This window comes from Phocoena phocoena, chromosome 4 (genome assembly GCF_963924675.1).
Source record: "Phocoena phocoena chromosome 4, mPhoPho1.1, whole genome shotgun sequence".
NCBI classification, from domain to species: domain Eukaryota; kingdom Metazoa; phylum Chordata; class Mammalia; order Artiodactyla; family Phocoenidae; genus Phocoena; species Phocoena phocoena.
The window spans coordinates 64184084-64204403 of record NC_089222.1 but is presented as its reverse complement, the minus strand read 5'-3'; the positions used below and the strand labels follow the sequence as shown (position 1 = coordinate 64204403).

The 20320-nt window shown below is 41.8% G+C and overlaps 1 protein-coding gene across 1 annotated transcript in view; it reads left to right on the top strand.

Moving 5' to 3' along the window:
• Positions 1-7937: 7937 nt before the first annotated feature.
• Positions 7938-20320, top strand: part of LIPH (lipase H) — a 30282-nt gene continuing 17899 nt past the window's right edge. The window contains exons 1-6 of the mRNA XM_065875826.1: positions 7938-7959; positions 8489-8856; positions 10054-10162; positions 14959-15060; positions 17142-17231; positions 20079-20246. Of these exons, the coding sequence (XP_065731898.1) occupies positions 7938-7959; positions 8489-8856; positions 10054-10162; positions 14959-15060; positions 17142-17231; positions 20079-20246 (859 nt within the window). The remainder of the gene's footprint in view (positions 7960-8488; positions 8857-10053; positions 10163-14958; positions 15061-17141; positions 17232-20078; positions 20247-20320) is intronic.

Sequence of the window (20320 nt, the reverse complement as noted above, 5' to 3'; positions counted from 1 at the left end):
TACTTCATAGGCATTTTCTCTCATTCTCACATCAGTCCTGATGGCAGGGCTGGGATTACAGTGAGGCGAGTGAGGCACTCACTAGGTGCAAAATTTAAGGGTGGAAGGGACACCAAAATAGTCATCAAGATCAGTCATATTTATGACTTTTTAATGCAATAAAAATATTTTATTTTGTGATATTTTAATGCAACATTTAAGTGATATTTTAATATATAAATAATATTTTACTACCGTTTAATGCAAACAATAATCTGCATATCATTAATAATGCATATTATAATGCATAGATGATATTTTAATGCAATATTTTTAAAAGATCAAAAATCATTGCAAATATATGATGAACAAAATGTCAAAAATTTTAATAAGATATACTATTGATTGTTTTACAAGTCTGTGTTGTTGTACAACAGGAAAAATCATCTCTACTTGGCTGGAATTCCTGGGTCCATGACAACTCACTTCGTTGCTAGGCGGTTTACAAGGGTTGACAATGGTGTATGAACAGATTAAATAATGAAGGTCTATTTTTCACTTGTTTCAAAATATGGGAGGATATTTTGATAAATATATATTTATATAAATATGTATATTTATATGGTGTGGTTTTTCTTTTGCCTTGGGCTCAATATGGCTCTGCAAAGCACCGCCTGACAGATTGGCACTATTATGATCATTTTATACATGCAAAACTGAGACCTAGAGAGGTTGGGTAATTAATTACCAGAGGTCACATAGCTAGTAGGCAATGGAATTGAACCACAAACCTAGGTTTGTCTCCAAAACCCAAGCTCTTTCCAAAATTGTGTTGTGTTTCTGTTTAAGACATTAGACCAGGGTTGGCAAACTTCTTCTGTAGAGAGACATATAGTAAATATTTTCAGCTTTGTGGGCCAGTGGTCACTGTTAAACTACTCATCTTTGCCTTATAGCAGGAAAACAGCTATAGGCAGTACACTAATGAGCATGGCTGGATTTGGCCCGGGGGCAGTCATACACTGGATTATAAGAAAATATCTCAGGCACAAACACGTTATATCTGAAGATGCTATAGCCAGATTTCCCTGACATCCTACTTGAATATGTTTCTTTTAATTTAACAGAGGGAAGACAGTAAATGATAATCAGGCCTGCCCTACATAGGGGTCTGAATTCATCACTGGATGGCAGACATCACCCATCCAATTGTAATTTTCCAGTTGCCAACAGGAAACAGCATTTCAGAGGGATTGAATTTCAAAGTAGTCTGAAGAAGAAAGGCCGAGTTTCTCCTGTTTCAAATAAACTCTAGTAGAAGAGGTTAAGGTTTAGAAACCAGTTTAACACGTTCTGCGGTTCTTGATTGGGCTGTTAATACTACCTCTAAGCAAACTTGACTTTGTAACAAAACAGCAAAATAACCAACAAGAGGTTTGCTTTCTGAAGGCATACATAGTAGTTAATCGTTTTAGTAATACCAACATAAAGTAAAATGTAAAGAACTATATATATATATATTTTTTTAAGAACTATATTTATGAGGGTGAATCAATTTAACAAATTTGCTATTCACATATATCTAGTCCTTGCATGTTCTCCAAATTGCCTGAGAATTTCAGGCCCAAAGACAAGACAAGTTCCTGAGCTTGGTGCTGGGGACGCAAATACTAAGCTAAAAACAATACACTGCCTGCCCTCAACGGAGCTTAAACTAATTTGTAACATGGTCCAAAATAAGATGTGTAATGTTTTCTTTTTAAAATGTTATTAATTCTGAGAGGAAAAGGGTTAATAACCTGAGGCAATTTTAAACAAAGAACATTGGAAGTGGAGTGTATGACCCATTGTTGTTTGCATATGATTTTCCAGGTCTGTTACCTGCAGATATATTTTTACATAGTTTCAGTCATAATGCATGTGCCATTTCATACTTCATTTATTTTATAAACGTTACATCATACACTCCTTATAGTATTTACATGGCTCATTCTGAATGGCTGAATAACGTGTTAACAGGTTGATATTCATTTATTCAGGAAATATTTATTGAAGCCAACTCCAAGCCAGGTGATGTTCTTGGCACTGGGAACATAAGAATGGATAAACGGACAAATAGGTCAGTCATCTTGGAGCTTCTGTGCTAGTGGGAGAAGTTATTTCAGAAAAGGAAAGAATGCTTCAAGTTTGTGGTAGGAAAAAGACAAGTAACATTTAAGGGGAAAAGTTCTCTGGAGTGGAATTCAACACAAGAAGGAAGTAGAAAAGCATATTATTTAAAGCCAGGGCATCATTTAGGCCAAGGAATTCATTTACAGATATGAATAAACTTAGGAACTATATTACCCACTAGCCACTTTTTTTTTAATTGAAAAAAAAAGAGTCAACTTTAACCAAACTGCATCCAGGAATGTCTCCAAACAATCGAACAAAGCAAAATGATAAAATTGTCCTATTGAAGAAACCAAGAGTTTCTACCAGCCCCAGAGCCTCTGAGGGTTAAGCCAAGAGCAGCTCATTCCTGAGGCTGGTTCTGTCCCCCACTCAAGCTTCTCATCCCATGAGCAGAGTTGGGGATGGGTGAAGGACCATCCACTAGCCCGTCTTGAAAAGACAGCAAGAGCCAGTCACCCAGGGGTGAATGGAGAAGGCTAGGAAAAGGACTCACTGTGAGCAATAGTCTCGTATATTATAGAACTAAAACTACATAGTCAGGGAAATATGGTCCCAGAAGATAATTTTTATATATACTTCATCTTTATTCACAGTAGTTCATGTTCTGTAAAGGCACTACAAGCACTGAAGTAGCAGTTACTGAACCACTGCTCTTAGCGGGAATATAGGGTTAGGTTCCTGTGAGCCTCTGCTTATGACATTTTAGTTGACTGATCGATACATAATCTTATTTTATGTGTGTTTCTGTTGAAAGACACCTTATTTAATATATATTGTTTTTAAAATATTTATTTATTTATTTATCTACTTAATTCATTTATTTTGGCTGTTCCGCGTCTTAGTTGCGGCTCACGGGATCTTCGCTGCAGCATGTGGGCCCTTAGTTGTGGCATGCGAACTCTTAGTTGCGGCATGCATGCGGGATCTCGTTCCCTGACCAGGGATCAAACCAGGGCCCCCTGCATTGGGAGCGTGGAGTCCTACCCACTGGACTACCAGGAAAGTCCCAATATATAGTGTTGATTTGCTAACATTGAACTCATGGCCAGCACTATAACTCATACCTGAACAAAGCTTATCTCACACTCACATTTTCTCTGTAAGGTACATCACAGCCTTCATGAGTTTAGAAATGCCAGCCAGCACTTGAGGACTATGTCTGGGGGATTTTAAACAGTGAAATCACCAAGAAAAGGCACAAGAAGCAAAAAACACGGCAGTAAGAGGCCAGGTAAAGGACATTTGCTATGAGAGGTGAAACAAGAAGGCAGAGTGTCGCTGTGTTTGACCTCAGCTGAGAGTGATGTGTGGGGCAACTCAGATTTTTTGCCACTCAGCACCTAGCCGTGAATAACTGGAAAAGCCCCTCAAGTATTGATTTTGGGGGTTACAAATACATTTGGGTTTTATTTTAGTCCTTAGGTAGAGTGTTTATTGCTGTGCTTTATCACAGATATTCTGCATTCTTCTTTTAATGTATTAAATATTATGTAATTTTTTAATTTATTAAAAATAAGAAAGGTTTGGCCCTCAAGGGCTCCCAGTCTGCTGCTGAGGTCTGAGTGGCAATCACACTCCTCTTCCGTCTGGGTTTCAACCAATTGAGAACTTGACCCAGGGCTAAAAGTATCAGCTTTATTGTTGGCATAGTTGGATTTGAGAAAAGTGGAGGTCAAATCGTTTTCTCCTCCTAATGCAAACCAGAGGTCCCCTGCTGACCACTCCCCAAGTGGCAGGATGTCCCTGCCACCAGGGAGGAAGAGGAGGGAGAGAAACCACTTAAGGGAAAAGGAGAGAGGGGCGGCCCTCCTTCCTGGGGAGTGGAGTGGATGTCCCTTGGATGAGGCACACCCAAACTACCGGTATGCCGAGCAGGGGTGACAAATTCTTGTTTTGGGGTGCTACAAATAAATTTCAACGAGTAGGTGAATTCACAAGTATGAAATTCACGAATAAAGAGGATTGACTGTATTTTGACAGTGTTTGTGTCAGTGTGTGTGTATGTGTGTGTTCTGGAGAAGAGGTCAAGGAGGATATACAATACAGGAGGCAATACAAGTGCAGTGACTTTCTTATCTTTCTTGGTAGGGAATGAGGAGCTAGAATAGATACAGTAAATAGAATAGAAGCTCTCTGTGATTGATACACTAGGAAACAGAGGCTTAAATTTTATTTTTAAACTAAAATAGGAATTACCAGATGAACTAAAAGTAATTTTATAACTAAGAAAAATCAGGAGGTAGAAGGGAGAAGTATTGAGTGTGCTAATGCCCTCATCATTTATAACAGAGGGTCATTAGATACTGTCTCGAGTTACTAAAGCAAGGACTAGAGCAGAATAAGGAAAGATAACTGTTCTGACAAAGGTCAGCAGCAGGACACATGGCAGAAGTTAAAAATATGCCCTACAACAGTCTGAAATACAGTTTCCAGGTGCCCAAATCTCCTTGCTAGGAGTTCACATTGGAGGATAAATAAATCTGAATAAATATTGCTAAGTCTGGAGCAGTTCTGCATGTAGTCTATTTCTGACCTACAGGCTACACATTGACATCTCATGAAATAGAGATTTAAGTGTTTCATAGAAAGTTATAAAGGTCAATGCCAGAAAAAATTAAAGCGGGCTATAAACATCCCAGTATGAGAAAGAAAATATAAACGGAATAAAACAAAGAAAAGAGAGACAGGGGAATCCGCATAGCAAAAGCAATGGCCTTTTCCAGAGCACAATGCTGTTGTAAAAATAACTAAGACATTTAAAAATACTTGAAGTCACAGTGGTTCTATCAAGTGAAAAATAAAAATCCATTTGTTCTGCCCTTCTTGCTTTTCCGTAACTGTCAGTTTTAAAGGCTTCTAGTAAGGACTCCGCAAGCCAAAAAGATTGGTTGAACCATTCCATAGTCATTAAAGTTGGCAGCTTCTGCTGAAAAATAGCTCTGGCCCCAAACTTCAGGATGCATCTCTGAGCCTTCCAAGTACTCAGACACACGGTTTATGACACATTGACATAATATTGCTCAATTGGCTCAAAATGAACAAACCTTAGTAATTAAGCAGTCCCCTTCTTTGGAAAGGGATCTCTATCTTTTCCCGTATGACCTCATTCATAATTAATCTCCGCCGCATAACTTTCTTGGGCAGGTAGGTAGCAAGTGAAAGATGACATAATTTCCCCAGGCCACCTGGTGAGTCAGTCACACAACCAGGAACAAAACCCAGTTTTACTGATGGCTGAGACCTAGAGGCTCAGCCCTACCCTGTGACTCTTCCTGTCCAATAAAATGACTAATTGAACAGTCAATTATTTACTCTGCGACTTGATCTACAAGCACCAGATAAGTTTCAGTCCGTGTTCACCTGGGGCAAGTGATCTACAGGAAGAGAAAAATGAAAGGGGCCAACAGATGGAGAAAATATTTACATAGCTGAATAAGTCTGGGCGTCTAATGCACAGCATGGTGACTATAGTTAACAATACTGTATTGTATATTTGAAATGTGCTAAGGCAGTAGATCTTAAATGTTCTCCTCTCACACACATAGACACACACACACGCACACATACAAGTTAACTATGTGAGGTGAATGTGTTAACTAACATTATTGTTGTAATCATTTCTTAATATATATTAAATCATCACATTGTACCCCTTAAACTTACACAATTTATTTGTCAATTATATCTCAATAAAGCTGGGGAAAAAAAGATAGTATTTACATTGTAAGCATGCTTTACTGCACAATCTACTGGATAGTACAGAGTAAAAGGAGGAATAGATGACTTTGGGGCTCAATTTTTAGCCACATCTTTTCTAGGGTGAGGCATTTCAAAGCCTCCTTAATTTCTAACCTTCTATTTGAGCTTCTTTTGCTCATTGTGTTTTGGAAGTTCACTCACTCCTAAGTACCAGAGCCTTTGCAAGAAGTTCCAAGTAAAAGTATCCATGAATGGACCCAGGTTGTGAAGGAAAGGCAGAGCCCCCAGGATGAAGGCCACCCTGCGGCTCAGAATAAGGGAGGAGCAATTCCTGGGTGTGCAAGTGCAGACTCACTGAGAATAGGGGCCCAGGGCAAATGGTTCCTAAATTCTTATTGGAAGAAGTCAGAACAGATGTTTCCCAAGGCACTCTTGTCTTTTTTTGGGCCAGTTGCAAGTCAACTGTCTTCCCAGTCTATTCCCTCTCCTGAAGAATGGTCATGGTTAGGGTCACAATAATAGTAATAATAATAAATAATAATTATTATTATAATTTAAAAAATAGTCCTCTCAATCATCATATTATTGTGTCTGGATACCAATGTCGATCAGAGGTTTACTTTTTTTTTTTTCATGTATTTTTAGCTGTGTTGGGTCTTCGTTGCTGCATGCAGACTTTCTCTAGTTGTGGTGAGAGGAAGCTATTCTTTGTTGTGGTGCACGGGCTTCTCACTGCGGTAGCTTCTCTTGTCGCGGAGCACGGGCTCTAGGCGTGCGGGCTTCCGTGGTTGCAGCGCACGGGCTCTAGAGCGCAGGTTCAGTAGTTGTGGCTCGCGGGCTTAGCTGCTCTGCGGCATGTGGGATCTTCCTGGACCAGGGCTCGAACCCATGTCCCTTGCAGTGGCAGGTGGATTCTTAACCACTGCACCACCAAGGAAGCCTTAGTCTCCTTTAATGTAGAACATTTCCAGTCTTTCTTTGTCATTTATGACATTGACTTTTTTTTTTTTAAGAATACAGGTTCTTTCTTTAAAAAATAGAATATTCCTCTTTTTATGTGTGTCTGATTTTTCCTCATGGTTAGATTCCAGCTATGCATTCCCTACTAGAACACTTCACAGGTGAAGCTGTGTCCTTCCCAGTGCATTACAGCTATAGGCACATGATATCCATCTGCTCCTCATTGGTGATGCCAAGTTTGATAACCTTGTCAAGGTATTGTTCACTTTCTCAATCTTACAGTTAATGTTTCTTCCCTAATCTCTAATGAGCAATCTGTGGGAGACACTTTTTTTTTTAATATTTATTTATTTTGGTCGTGCTGGGTCTTAGTTGCAGCATGTGGGATCTTTAGTTGTGGCGTGTGGACTTCCTACTTGTGGTATGCATGTGGGATCTAGTTCCCCGACAAGGGACTGAACCTGGGCCCCCTGCATTGGGAGCACGGAGTCTTACCCACTGGACCACCAGGGAAGTCCCTGTGGGAGATACTTTAAAACCGTACAAATATCATGCTTCTCCTCAAGATCCACATCCCCACCCCAACCTCAGTTTAGCATCCATTGATGATTCTTGCCTAACCAATCTTTGTTATGATGGTTGCAAAATGATGAATTTCAACTCCAGCATGCATTCCACATTAATCAGTTTGCATTCAGCATTATATTGTAAGAGTCCTCCTCTCTTCTCCATGTAGGTATTGTTTCTTTGTTTATTTATGTATTTATTTGTTATGGAATCATGGATTCCTGGTTTTCAAAGGCCTATCATTCATTACTCTCCTTAATTATTTTGTCCTCAAGTTATCCCAGATCTGGCCAGCAGAAGTCCCTTCAAGCTGGTTCCTGTGTCCCTATAACATGTTTTTAAGCACTCTCTTACTTTCTGCCGTAAAACATTCTCTTACTTTCAGCTCATCTTAAGCTGTTCCCATTACATCCCCAGCTTTTCCATTCTTAGAGCCTGGTCAGCAGGACATATGCTTAAAGGTGGTGCTTGAGCAAAGAAGGAGAGAGAGAGCCCAAGAAAGGCCACCATGGTTAACAGTTTCAGATGTTTCTGAAAGGTGCAGGGCAAGGCACATCATGTTCTCTACCACCGTCCCAGGTGGGTGCTATAGACAAGGAAAGAGATGCTTGGACCCCACAGATTCTGTTATTGAGTCCTCTACCATGTGCTGGGCACTGTGAGAGATACACAAGATTACAAGACACCATTTCAAGGAGACTGGTCTAGTGGGATAGACACGTATGTACAGAAATACCCATAATACATCCCTGAAAATGTCTTCATTGTGTGGTCAATGTGGCACATAGAGGGGTTTGGGGAGTTCTGGGTTGAAGGACAGACAGTAATTATGGCTGGGAGAGTCGGAGAAGGCTTCATTGAAGTGACTTTTGGGTTAGACCTTGAAAGAGGGTAGGATTTGGAAAAATGGTTTTATCAGTGAAAAAGAAGTTACTACTTATGTACTCCGAATCAGGTCTGACTTTGCAACTTCATTCAACTAGATCCAGCCTCTTACTAGGTGCCGTGGGGCACATAGAAAGAACTCCAAAGAGTGTAGGACAGCACTTTTGCTTGACGCCCAACTAAGGAAAGAACCGTCACAATGCCATATAATTTTTATTTTCAGACACAGATGAAACATGTCCTTCATTTACCAAACTGAGCTTTCACAGTGCAGTGGTTGGAACGGGACTAAATGTGAAGTTGATGCTCTACACAAGGAGAAACCCGACCTGCGCACAAGCCATCAACTCCACAGTTTTGGGGAACTTGAACGTGACCAAGAAAACCATCTTCACTGTCCATGGATTCAGACCGACAGGCTCTCCTCCAGTTTGGATGGAGGACTTAGTAGAGGGTTTGCTCTCTGTAGATGACATGAACGTGGTTGTTGTTGATTGGAATCAAGGAGCTACAACTGTAATATACAACCATGCCTCTAGAAAGACCAGAAAAGTAGCAATAGTCTTGAAGGAATTTATCGACCAAATGCTGGTAAGGGAGAATTCTCTTAGATGATTCAGGGTCAAATTGAAACTGGCTCAATATCTGGATATTTAAAGCCAAGAGATAACTACAGTGACCAGAAGGACTATTTTTGCAATGTTTTGCAAATCTGAATAAGCCCCAGGGAAGGTGAAGGGAAGGGCCCAAGGCAACGCCCATGTGTATGGTTGTGCAGGTGGTGTACTGCACAGGGCACCCATCTAAGACAGCACCATTGTCATTGTAGACATTGTAGATTTATATGTCTATTATGATAATCTTCTAGTGAATGACAGCAAAGTGTCCTGAGGAAGGGGCAGCTTTTTCTAACTCACATAAAGGTGTCTAATGGGTATGAGAGGTTCTGTCTAGGGGTTTCCTGGCTTCAATGCCTAGAGTTTCCTCAACTTCTATAGATATTCCTTTTCTTAGAAATGCCAAAAGTTTAGTGACCAGATTATCCAAAACCAAAACTGATACACATGGTTGATGAACGATTTGTGTGTATGATTTATGTTTTCAGAAGACTTAAAAGATGAAATAAATCTTAAATATAATTTAATCTATCTCATGAACTGTCCTTTTTATGAAAAAAAAAGTGACTTGACATCAGGACTACTTCAGAGAGTCACACCTGGTGGCCAGGGGTGACATAAATTTTACATGAGCTTCCTACTTAAGCCACAGACTTCCGGAAAGTGAATATTAAAATGACTCATGAATGGCTGGCCCAGGACTATGGTCAGTGTGCCCCGCCCCTTTCTTTCCTTCCTTCCCTCTCCATGATGACTTCATTAACTGAGCCAGCATGGACATAAAGGAGTTCATTAAATGTTTGGTTGCCCTTCTCAGTTGGGAAGGTTTTAAGGATGTCTCAGCTTGGCTTCTAGCAGAAGCATGAATGGAGACACCACGGCATAAAGGTGAAGGCATAAGTGTGGAGTTGGACAGACCGGTTTGAATTCTGCCCTGCGCTCTCCCTGCCTGACCTTGGGCAGATGACTTCAACCCTGGGCTCAGTCTCCTCATCTGTATAATCAAAGGAATAGCATTTAGTTTGTCGGGGTGTTGTGACATTTCAATAAGATAATGGATATAAGGTTCCTAGAAATGTTTCTCCAAAGTCAACAGTTAGGAAATTTCTCCAGATGTTGTCAACTCCTTGGCCCCTCACAATTTATAACGATGGACCTCTTGAAATTGCAGGCAGAAGGAGCTTCTCTGGATGACATTTACATGATTGGAGTAAGTCTAGGAGCCCATGTAGCTGGGTTTGTTGGAAAGATGTACAATGGCCAGCTGGGAAGAATTACAGGTAAGGCTTCCTGTGAATGGGCACAGGGTAACCAGACTGCCCAGGGCAATCCTAGTCCTTGGGTTCAAAGCCAGCTCTTCCAATTACTTAACCTCTCTGAGCAAATGTCCTCTTGTGCAAAGGGAAGACCGTAGTAGTAATTGACCTTAGCAATATTAAATTTATTATTTAATAAAATAGGTCCAAAGCACTCTGTAAACTGTATATGCCATAGAAAAGATTGGTGGTGACTTTCTCTTATGGCTTGAAAAACAGCTACATCCCATGGGGATTTTGCCCCAAGCAGATAGCCTTCTTCCTTTCATTTAATCCAAGATAGTTTGAACTATGTACCTAATATATCCCCAGGCATAGCTGGAGCCTCATGATAGGGAAATGAGATGGGAATTATGTTGTCTGGAGCTTACTCTGTGAATATCGGCTTTCAGGCCAAAGCTGAATAAAAACCCTCAGAAACAACAGCAGGTGAAACTCCAAAGATTCCCTTGCTGGGTTCATTTGCCTAGTGTTCTGTAACTTTCCATAGCTACAGATGAAGGTCTGAGGGAGGCTTTCTCTTTCAGAGACTCAAGCCTTCCATACCTTTCCCAGAATCGATCCTTACATTGAGATAGCCATTCCAAATCTAGGAAATCTGGAAGGTAGATGTGAACAGAGGGAGGGAGGGGAGAGGTAAATGATTCAAACCAACTACATTTGGGAGGTAACCTTTTAGAGCCACAGGTCTGAATGTGCTACTTAATTTGACATGTGGCCCTGGGCATGTCCCCACCACCACCCCCTGCCCTAAATCTATCTGTCCCTCTCACATACACACACACACACACCCCCACATTGGCCGGTGTCTCTTCTAACTCTGGTACTTGAGGTCACATTCTTTTTCCTGGCTATTTTTTTTCTCAATTTCACCCCAAAGGCCAAGGTTGCCCTTATCTTATTTACTTGCTTTCCTAGGGAAGCAAAGCTATTTTTCAATTTTTTAAAATTATTACTATAATGTTTTAGAAAGCAGTATGTCTTTACTTTTTAAAAATTCATTTTCCCTTATGGGTACAAAGGACAGATGGCTCAAATGTGCTTGTTTTCCTTGTCTATTGGGAGCTTCTCCTCTGGGAGCTGGGACTTTTCCCAGTGCTGTGTTTAGAAGCTGATCAGCTCTCAAAAAAAAAAAAAAAAAGAAAAGAAAAAAAAGATTTATAGCATTTGCTGATTTCCATGATGTAAATACTCCCACTGTGGCTGGTTTCAAGCTACTGACCTGACATCACTGACCACACAGTTTGGGAAGAGATAAGCAAACTGCTCTCCAGTGCTGGTGCTGGGGGGCTCTAGCCCACCACTGCCTTATTCTATCTACCCCCTAATTTTGCTCCTCAGCCGCCCAGTGAACCTGTTCCCACGACTACTTTGGATGGGAATGCAGTGTAACCTGGCCTCTGACCATGGAAATTCCCTGAGCCAACCTCCCTTCCACCCTGGGTCCACGTGGCCCTGCTCTGTGACCTGGACTCAGTCAACGGTCTGCAGCTCAATTTTCTGTCTCCTCTGAGGGACCCATGATCTCCCAACTCCTCATCCTCTCTGAGCTCCAAGGTCAATCTCACCTGTCACTGAGAGCTATTTCAGGGGAAAAGCATCTCCCTTCTCCACTCACCTTCCACTGCCCTGCCAGAATGGGATCACTGGATTGAGGGGCAGGAATTTGGCCTGTTACCCAAGGCCATAATTCACTCCCAACTCCCAAGAACTGGGTGATTCCGCTTGTTGATTATCTAGACCAGAATGGCTGCTTCATTTCTTCCATTTCCCTTTTTTTCTTCTGCTCTTGCTTCTCCTTTTGCTCTCCAGGCACATCTCCTGGTATTATTTTTCATTAATTTCTTCAACAGAAGATGGAAGAAATGAATGGATTTAAAAACATTTCAAGTACCTACATCACTTGATAATACACTAAATTTATTCTTGCAAAAATTACCTTGGGGTGCTGGATACAATGCCGATTTGCTGAATTGGAATCTCTGGGCTTGGGGTCCAGGAGTCTGTACTTCCTTTATTTTTTATTTTTTTGGCCACGCTGCGAGGCATGTGGGATCTTAGTTCCCTAACCAGGGATCAAACCCATGCCCCCTGCAGTAGAAGCGTGGAGTCCTAACCACTGGACCACCAGGGAATTCCCGGCGGTCTGTACTTTTTTTTTTTTTTTTTGCGGTACACGGGCCTCTCACTGTCGTGGCCTCTCCCGTTGCGGAGCACAGGCTCCGGACGCGCAGGCTCAGCGGCCACGGCTCACGGGCGCAGCCGCTCCGCGGCATGTGGGATCTTCCCGGACCGGGGCACGAACCCGTGTCCCCTGCATCGGCAGGCGGACTCTCAACCACTGCGCCACCAGGGAAGCCCCAGTCTGTACTTTTAACCAGAAGATGCAGGTGGTCTGAACACCATACTTTAAGAAATGACCACAAAGCTGTGTTGCCCAATATAGGAGCCACAAGCCACAGGTGCCACGGAGCACCTGAAATGTTGTTAATGCAAATTGAGACGTGCGGTAAATGCAAAACGCACACTGGAATTTGAAGACTACGTACAAAAGAAGGGTATTAAAAGATTTCAAATTTTTTATATTGACTGCATGTTGAAATAATTTTCTGCTATACTGGGTTAAATAAAATGTATTATTAAAGTCAATTTTCCTTGTTTCTTTTTACCTTTTTAAAGTGGTTGCTAGAAAATTTTAAATTATATATGTGGCTCACATTATATTTCTATTGGACAGCACTGCCTTGGAGAGTTAGTTCATGGTGACCTTGGGGATGGGAGTAAGAGGCCCCTGAAAACGCATGCAAAATGTTTGACGGCTGTCCTGGGGAGAGGTCCAGAGCTTTTATCAAATTCTCAAACTGGTTAATCTTGTAATCAAAGCCAGGGATCACTAGCTAGACACTTTTCTGGCGATCACAGAGCAACAAGAAAGAGCTCCATTTTGTCATTTTTGTTTCTATTCTATAATAATTTCAATATTCTGGATTCAGATCCCAGAGTGCTTTGGTAAGTCTTCTGAGGTAGCAATTAATTCTACCTCTATTTTGCAGATAAGGAAACTGAGGTTCAGAGAAGTAAAGTAACCTGCTTAAGATCACACAGCTGGTTAATGCTAGGTTTGGGGTTCCACGTCACATCCATCTGACTCCAATGGTCTCTGCTCACACAAAATATGCAGCTTTTTTTGGGGCAGTTTGTGATTTTTGCCTGACAGTGTAAGCTGATCATTTGCTATGACTTATCTCTAAGGACATCATATGTCCAAGTTTACTATGACAGTCCTCATTTGTGTCTTCTGTCCTGGCATAATTATTAATAGCAGCCTTATCACTTTCAAAATTGCCCTGGTTTGGATTTTATATGGTAAGCCAATATATCTGCTGTGGATCTGGAGGTTGCTATAAACTGAGGCTCTCACTGTTCATTTTCTCAGACTGGAAATGGGGCTGTTTCATGTGAGGAGGGGGAGGCTTCCCCAGCAAGGTCTTTCCAAGGTTGTGTTTCTCATTCTGTGCAGAGAATATCCTGTGGACTTGGGTACCTGGGTGTTGATCCACCTCCTCCCCACATCAGTTTCAGTTGGGAGCAGACAGAAGGGGAAGAAAAGCTGGGGGGTGGGGGAGTGGGGGAAACAGAGGGAGATAAAATAAGGGGGCAGATAAAGACATGCCTCAAGGAAGCAAGGGTGTTGGCCAGGGAGAAATGGAGAGATTGGGGCTAGAACCAGGACTGCTGAGGCAAAGATGCTATCTCTTGGATTTTATACCATGGAGGTGGGGGGGGGGGGATAGGGGATGTCATTTAAAGTGACTTCGTAGATTAAAAACTCGGAGACATCCCTTGAAACCTTTTTCACTCCAGGTAAGTTTCTAGTTAGCAAGGTCTTTGGGATCCTCTGGTGTTTTGTTTTTAGTTTGTGGTTACATCATCATAGGAGCTGCTCTCTTGTTTTTACAGATATTTCATAATAATGGTGAGGAATGTCCAGCTAACATTGACCAAGAGCAAGAAATCAGTTCAGCCATTTATGGGGTGGGTTAATTCTGCAGGAACTGGCACCCACCTAATTTCCCTCTTCCATACCTAGTCTAATACCTGGCCTGACCAGTGAGTCTCACACTTTCCCACTCAGTTTGCCAAACCCAGTTCAATGAAACCAAAAGCTCAACAGAGAGAGGTGGTTGCATTGTGAGGCTGTGGCCCTGGCTAAGACACTTGACCTCCCTGAACCTCAGTTCATTCATCTGTAAAATGGGAATGACAATAGCTACCTTTCCTCCTTTGTGATGTGGACCAGGTGAGCCAGTAAATGTGAATAAAAATGGAAACAATAAAGGAGCTTTTTTAATAACAAGAAAGAAAAGTTGAGTGAAGTTTCTGGATTATTTAAAATGAGATAAAGATAAGTACAGTGTCTGCTTTTTATATGCACTCTTAGATGCTTTTTTCCTGAGGAACCAGTTTATTCCAGTCCCTGGTCCCCATATGTCTGTGCACTCCCTGCCGTGGAGCCCTGCACAAGGTATAGTACACCTCCAGATGGAGTCCGGATGAGTTCTCAGGGGGCACTGTGAGGGTAACCACCTTTAGTGTGGGAAAAGGCTATACGGGGCTGTGGAAAGGAGCCTGACACAGCAGGATGGGAATGTGAGTGCTTGCCCACCCGAGGATTCCCCGAAGCCTGTGAGCCATCTTCGTGGGGAGGGATCCAAAGCCCGGCTGCAGGGGCTGCCAAGCCGACTCTGTTTTCCTTCCAGGTCTGGACCCTGCAGGCCCTTTATTCAATGGGAGACCTCCAGAGGACAGATTAGATCCCGGTGATGCACAGTTCGTTGACGTCATCCATTCTGACATTGATGGTAACATTCCTTGTGGGTCAGTGACCACCCACACCGTCACCCCCAGACTCCCAAAGAGTCTCCCGCTAGGGGGATTGTCATGTAGGGGTGGATCAGGTTCCTCTAGATTCCTTCTTTTCCTACCGGGCAAGTTTCCAAATCCACAAGAATACTGAAGGGAAGCTGCTTTAATGCAGGCACCCAGGATCTCCTGATGGAGTAGAGGTGCATTTCCCATTGTCTCCTGTTATTTTTAAAGTGATCATCTTGACCAGTCAAGGACAGGCTGATTTGCATACCATGTGGACAAATGTTTCCATAAGTACAACTGGGTTTGGATGCATGATTCCCTGTTTTTGTTGGTTCTTTGTCATTATTACCTTAAGCTGAAAGATACGTTTAAGTGTTGTGTCTCTCCACACAGAGCATTTCTGAACCACCTATAGGTCTCTAGCTCTCTGTGGATCTTCCTGGCTATTTCTATCTTTTATGGTGTTGATTTCATTTCTGGGATTGGGTACATGGCTTGGGGGTTGGGCTGATGTTACAGATGGGTCTTTATATCCAGATGTTTGGGAGAAGAGCTGGAGTAGGAACTTGGGGGAGGGCTGAGGGGACAGACCATAGTGGACATTTAATAGTACATCTCCTTTGTGATACAACCACCTGAAACATCCTTGACTGCCTATTGTGGGCACTCTGGTGTGGTATTCAGCAATTGTTTGCCTTAGAAGAAGTGTCTCTGTGAAATAGCTGTGTTCTTACTATGCAGTTTGCAAAGTATTACCTTACTTAGGTGCAGTACCTCTATGTTATTTTAATGCTTGAAGGCATAGAGTAATTTATTTTTTGTTCTTGGAGAGGGCAAATTTTGAAGGAAAAATATAAGCTTTGCAGTCAAGGCAGGGGTGGACTCAAATCCCAGGTTTGGTTCTTTCTGGTGGTATCATGTTTGGTCCATAAGTCCTCCAAGCCCCAGAATCTTCATCTGTAACTTACTTCATCTGAATTTACCAATGGCTGCTTTTCAGACATTGTGAAAATTAGAAGAAATCTGTGTAAAACCCCTAGTGTCACACCCACAGACACATGTAGTTTCCTGAACATATAATAGCTATTATCATTATTGCAATGATACACTATATATTTGTTTATACATATATATATACATACATACATATGTATAATCTTTTTTTTTTTTTTTTTTTTGGCCACACTATGCGGCATGTGGGATCTTAGTTCCCTGACCAGGGATTGAACCAATGCCCCCTGCAGTGGAAGTGTGGAGTCTTAACCACTGGACCACCAGGGAAGTCCCTGTATAATCTTTTTTTTTTTTTTTTTTGGTGGTACGCGGGCCTCTGACTGTTGTGGCCTCTCCCATTGCGGAGCACAGGCTCTGGAAGCGCAGGCTCAGCGTCCATGGCTCACGGGCCCAGCCTCTCCGTGGCATGGGGGATCTTCCCGGACCAGGGCTCGAACCCACGTCCCCTGCATCAGCAGGCGGACCCTCAACCACTACGCCACCAGGGAAGCCCCCCTGTATAAACTTTTAATCAAGCATTTTACTGATTACTTTGGAGTTACAAGGTTAAAGAGAATAAGCAATTATTAAATCTATAATTTTCTAGGTCCCCATTTTCTAGAAGTTTCCAATCTTTTAACCATCCTAGATCCCCAAATTTTAAAGGTTTCTCCTACTAAGTAAAGGTTCATTTTTTCCTGTTTCTTATTCATTAAAGACTTACACACATGTAATTAGAGGCTCAGGAAGCACCTAGCAATGAGTGTTCCAGCCAAATATAAACATGAAACATATCATTTTATCAGCCATGCAGTGAATGAGTGACCAAACTCTCTTACATTTTCAGAAATATGGGAAGTAAATTCTGTTACCAGCTTCATAGTCTCCTACTTGGAAATCACTGCTTTCTAACTAACTATCTGGCTAACTTTGGACAAAATATTTAAATAGGTTTAACGACAACAACAGCAGCAAAGACAAGAATGAGACAATCTCTGCCTATATCCTAAACAGGCAAATGAGTTGTGAGATGGGAGAAGTTCAAAGCAGTATAAAAGCCTAGTATATTGTCTTTTAGCACTGGGCTACAGGGAACCATTAGGAAACATAGACTTCTACCCAAACGGAGGATTGGATCAACCTGGTTGTCCCAAAACAATATTTGGAGGTAAGTGCAGATACTTTATATTTTGTAAAATAGTGGTTTAAAAAAGGCGTATTTTAAAAATCTGATATTATCCTATGTGAAATCGTTTTTAATCAAAAACAAATTTCCTGGGAAGATAGCGGTGGTATAAATATAAATTATAAATTAAACATTATTACTCAAATATACTACTTAAAAAAAATAACCATATGATTAAAAGCGATTTTGAATTATCTCTCTCTCTTGAAAAGGTGTGTCTTTGACCTAGAAATTACACATTTGGAAATCTCTCCTAGAGAAATAATGGAAAATGTAGACAAAAATCAGAGTGAAGATATTCAGTATGGCATTGTTTATAATAGTTAAGTTTTTAGAAATAATCTAAATGTCCAACACAGGAAAATTATTAAATAGTATGGTGCATCCTACACAAAGGAATGTAATTCTTAAAAACCATATTGTCAGATTAATGAAAATGCTTACAATATGATGTTAAGTGAAAAATACACAAATTATACAGTATAATCCCAATTTGTTTTTTAAATGTATATTTGTACATGTGTAAGTGCAGAAAAAAACACTAAACATAAGTGCTCCAAATAATTATTAGTGGTGATCTCTGGATGTTGGATTTCTAGGTAATTTTTGCATCATAATTTGCTATTATTTTTTATTTTCTAAATGAGCATGTATTAGTTTTATCACGAGAAAAAACTCACAAAACAAAAATGGGTAGTTGGAGGGCAACATTAAAGTGTGGTGGGGGACAGAATTAACAAAACCCACCCTGGGCTTCCCTGGTGGCACAGTGGTTAAGAATCCGCCTGCCAATGCAGGGGACACGGGTTCGAGCCCTGGTCCAGGAAGATCCCACATGCTGCGGAGCAACTAAGCCTGTGAGCCACAACTACTGAGCCCGTGTGTCATAACTACTGAGTTCGCGTGCCAAAACTGCTTAAGTCCATGCGCCTAGAGCCCGGGCTCTGCAACAAGAGAAGCCACTGCAATGAGAAGCCCGCGCACCGCAACGAAGAGTAGCCCCCGCTCGCCGCAACTTGAGAAAGCCCGTGCACAGCAACAAAAACCCAACGCAGCCAAAAATTAAAAAAAAACAAAACACACCCCCTCCCCCGCCAAGTGCTCTGAATCTGTATTTCACCATTGTTAGAGACAATTAAGCAATCATGGAAATAATTCTAGAAAAAGATGATCTTGTTCCAAAATGGTAGCTGTATATGGCTCCATGGGAATGATGTAGTGTTTGAAAATGATCCAGATGAAATGACATAAGTAGGGCCAATCACATTGTACCATAAATGGTGTGTATTCAAATCCTGTCCTGTGTGCTGTAATGTAACTACATTCACGAGCAGCCAAAGATAATGTGCTTTGCTTACAAAGGACATCCTCTGTAGCATTATTAACTTCATTGTTTCTGCAAGTGGAAGTTCCAGGAACAATAATTAAATGTCGACTTGTCAGATTTCACTCCAGTCCAGCTTGGCCCCATGCTTCTCCTCTGTCGTCCAGTTTATTTCTTTATGTCCTCCACTGATCTCTTCTATGGGCATATGTGGACTCCGGAGAAAGAAGAAACATTGATCTGACTCCAGCTCCCAGTGCCTCTCCAAACTACTAGCTCACAATCACAACTCCTCTTTCCATGGAGTTCACTGTCTGCTCTTGAGATCCTTATCTCCTTTGATTACCCATCTTTGGGACCCAGTTCCTGTTTCTGAATGACTTCATCGTCTGACCCATCAACCTTCTGATGAACCTCTCTGATGTTCTGTACTGAAGTCCTTCATCAGCTCCAACTCTTCTGATGGCCACCTCTGTGTCTCATCAACTTCCTCTCTCACCATCACATCACATGGCACCCACCAAGAATTAACTTGAGGCTTGTGTCTCACCTCTTCTTGCCCACTTACAGCTTCCAGTGCCACCTCCTATTGTTGAGCTCCTCTCACTTCACCCTTCACCTTTGGAGCAGAAATGGAGCCCCTGCCACTTGTCTGCTCTCATGAATGCCCTGTGCACCCCCAGGCCCTTAGGCCTCTGCCATGTCAGCCCCCATCTTTGCTTGGGCACCTTCTGGAGAAGTCATGGAGTCTTGTTGATCAAGTACAAGGTCCAGGCAAACTTGTTAACTTCTCCATGGCCCCCAATAATGCCAGAAAAGCCTCATACACATCTCTTGTGGACTCCCTATGGTCACTCCTCATGCTTCTATTCCAAATACCGCCCCAGCTATAAATCCTCACCTCTTAGAGCTAAGCTAGATTTGACTTTTGTACCTAGATCAAGGTCCCACCCGAAGGAGCCATTTTATCTATCCTAACCTTAGATCACAAAGTTGGTCTTTACATTCATTTCCCCATCTGACCCAAGGTGGAAGCACCGCCCCATCCTTTTTCACAACTATCTCCTCTCCTTGCCCTCATTGGGGATCTTCCTCTACAAATTGCTCCCCAATGCCGTCTTTCTCTCATGTATTGATTGGTTTAAATGTGCTTGCTTTCTGCTGAAAACTTCCAGTGGATCTCTGACTACCACTGACATTTCCTCTTCCTTTCACTGACAAAGGAAGGACAAGGTCAAGTCCTTTAACCTCTCTGAGTCTCAGTGTCCTGCTAGGTAAAATGGGGGTAATCATGCCTATCTTCTTGTCTCCTGCCATTTGTCAGCATGAATCCTGATCTATTGGTTTTATAAAGATTAAATGGAATCAAGTACATTGAAGCTGTTAGCACAGTGCCTGGTATGTAGGAGACATGATAAATTATGTGTATAAACAATATGCGAGGCACTATTTATTACTAAATGCTACAACTGCTCTACTCTTTGATCATTCCTTTTACAACCCAGGAATGCAGTATTTTAAGTGTGACCACCAGAGGTCCGTGTACCTGTACCTTTCTTCGCTGAGAGAGAACTGCACCATCACCGCGTATCCCTGTGACTCCTACCGGGATTATAGGAACGGCAAGTGTGTCAACTGTGGCATATCACAGACGGAGTCCTGCCCACTTCTGGGTAAGTCCAGCAAGCAGTTTCCCACTCTGATTAACAAAGAGCTAATTTCTGGTAGAATCCTAGCACCATTTTAC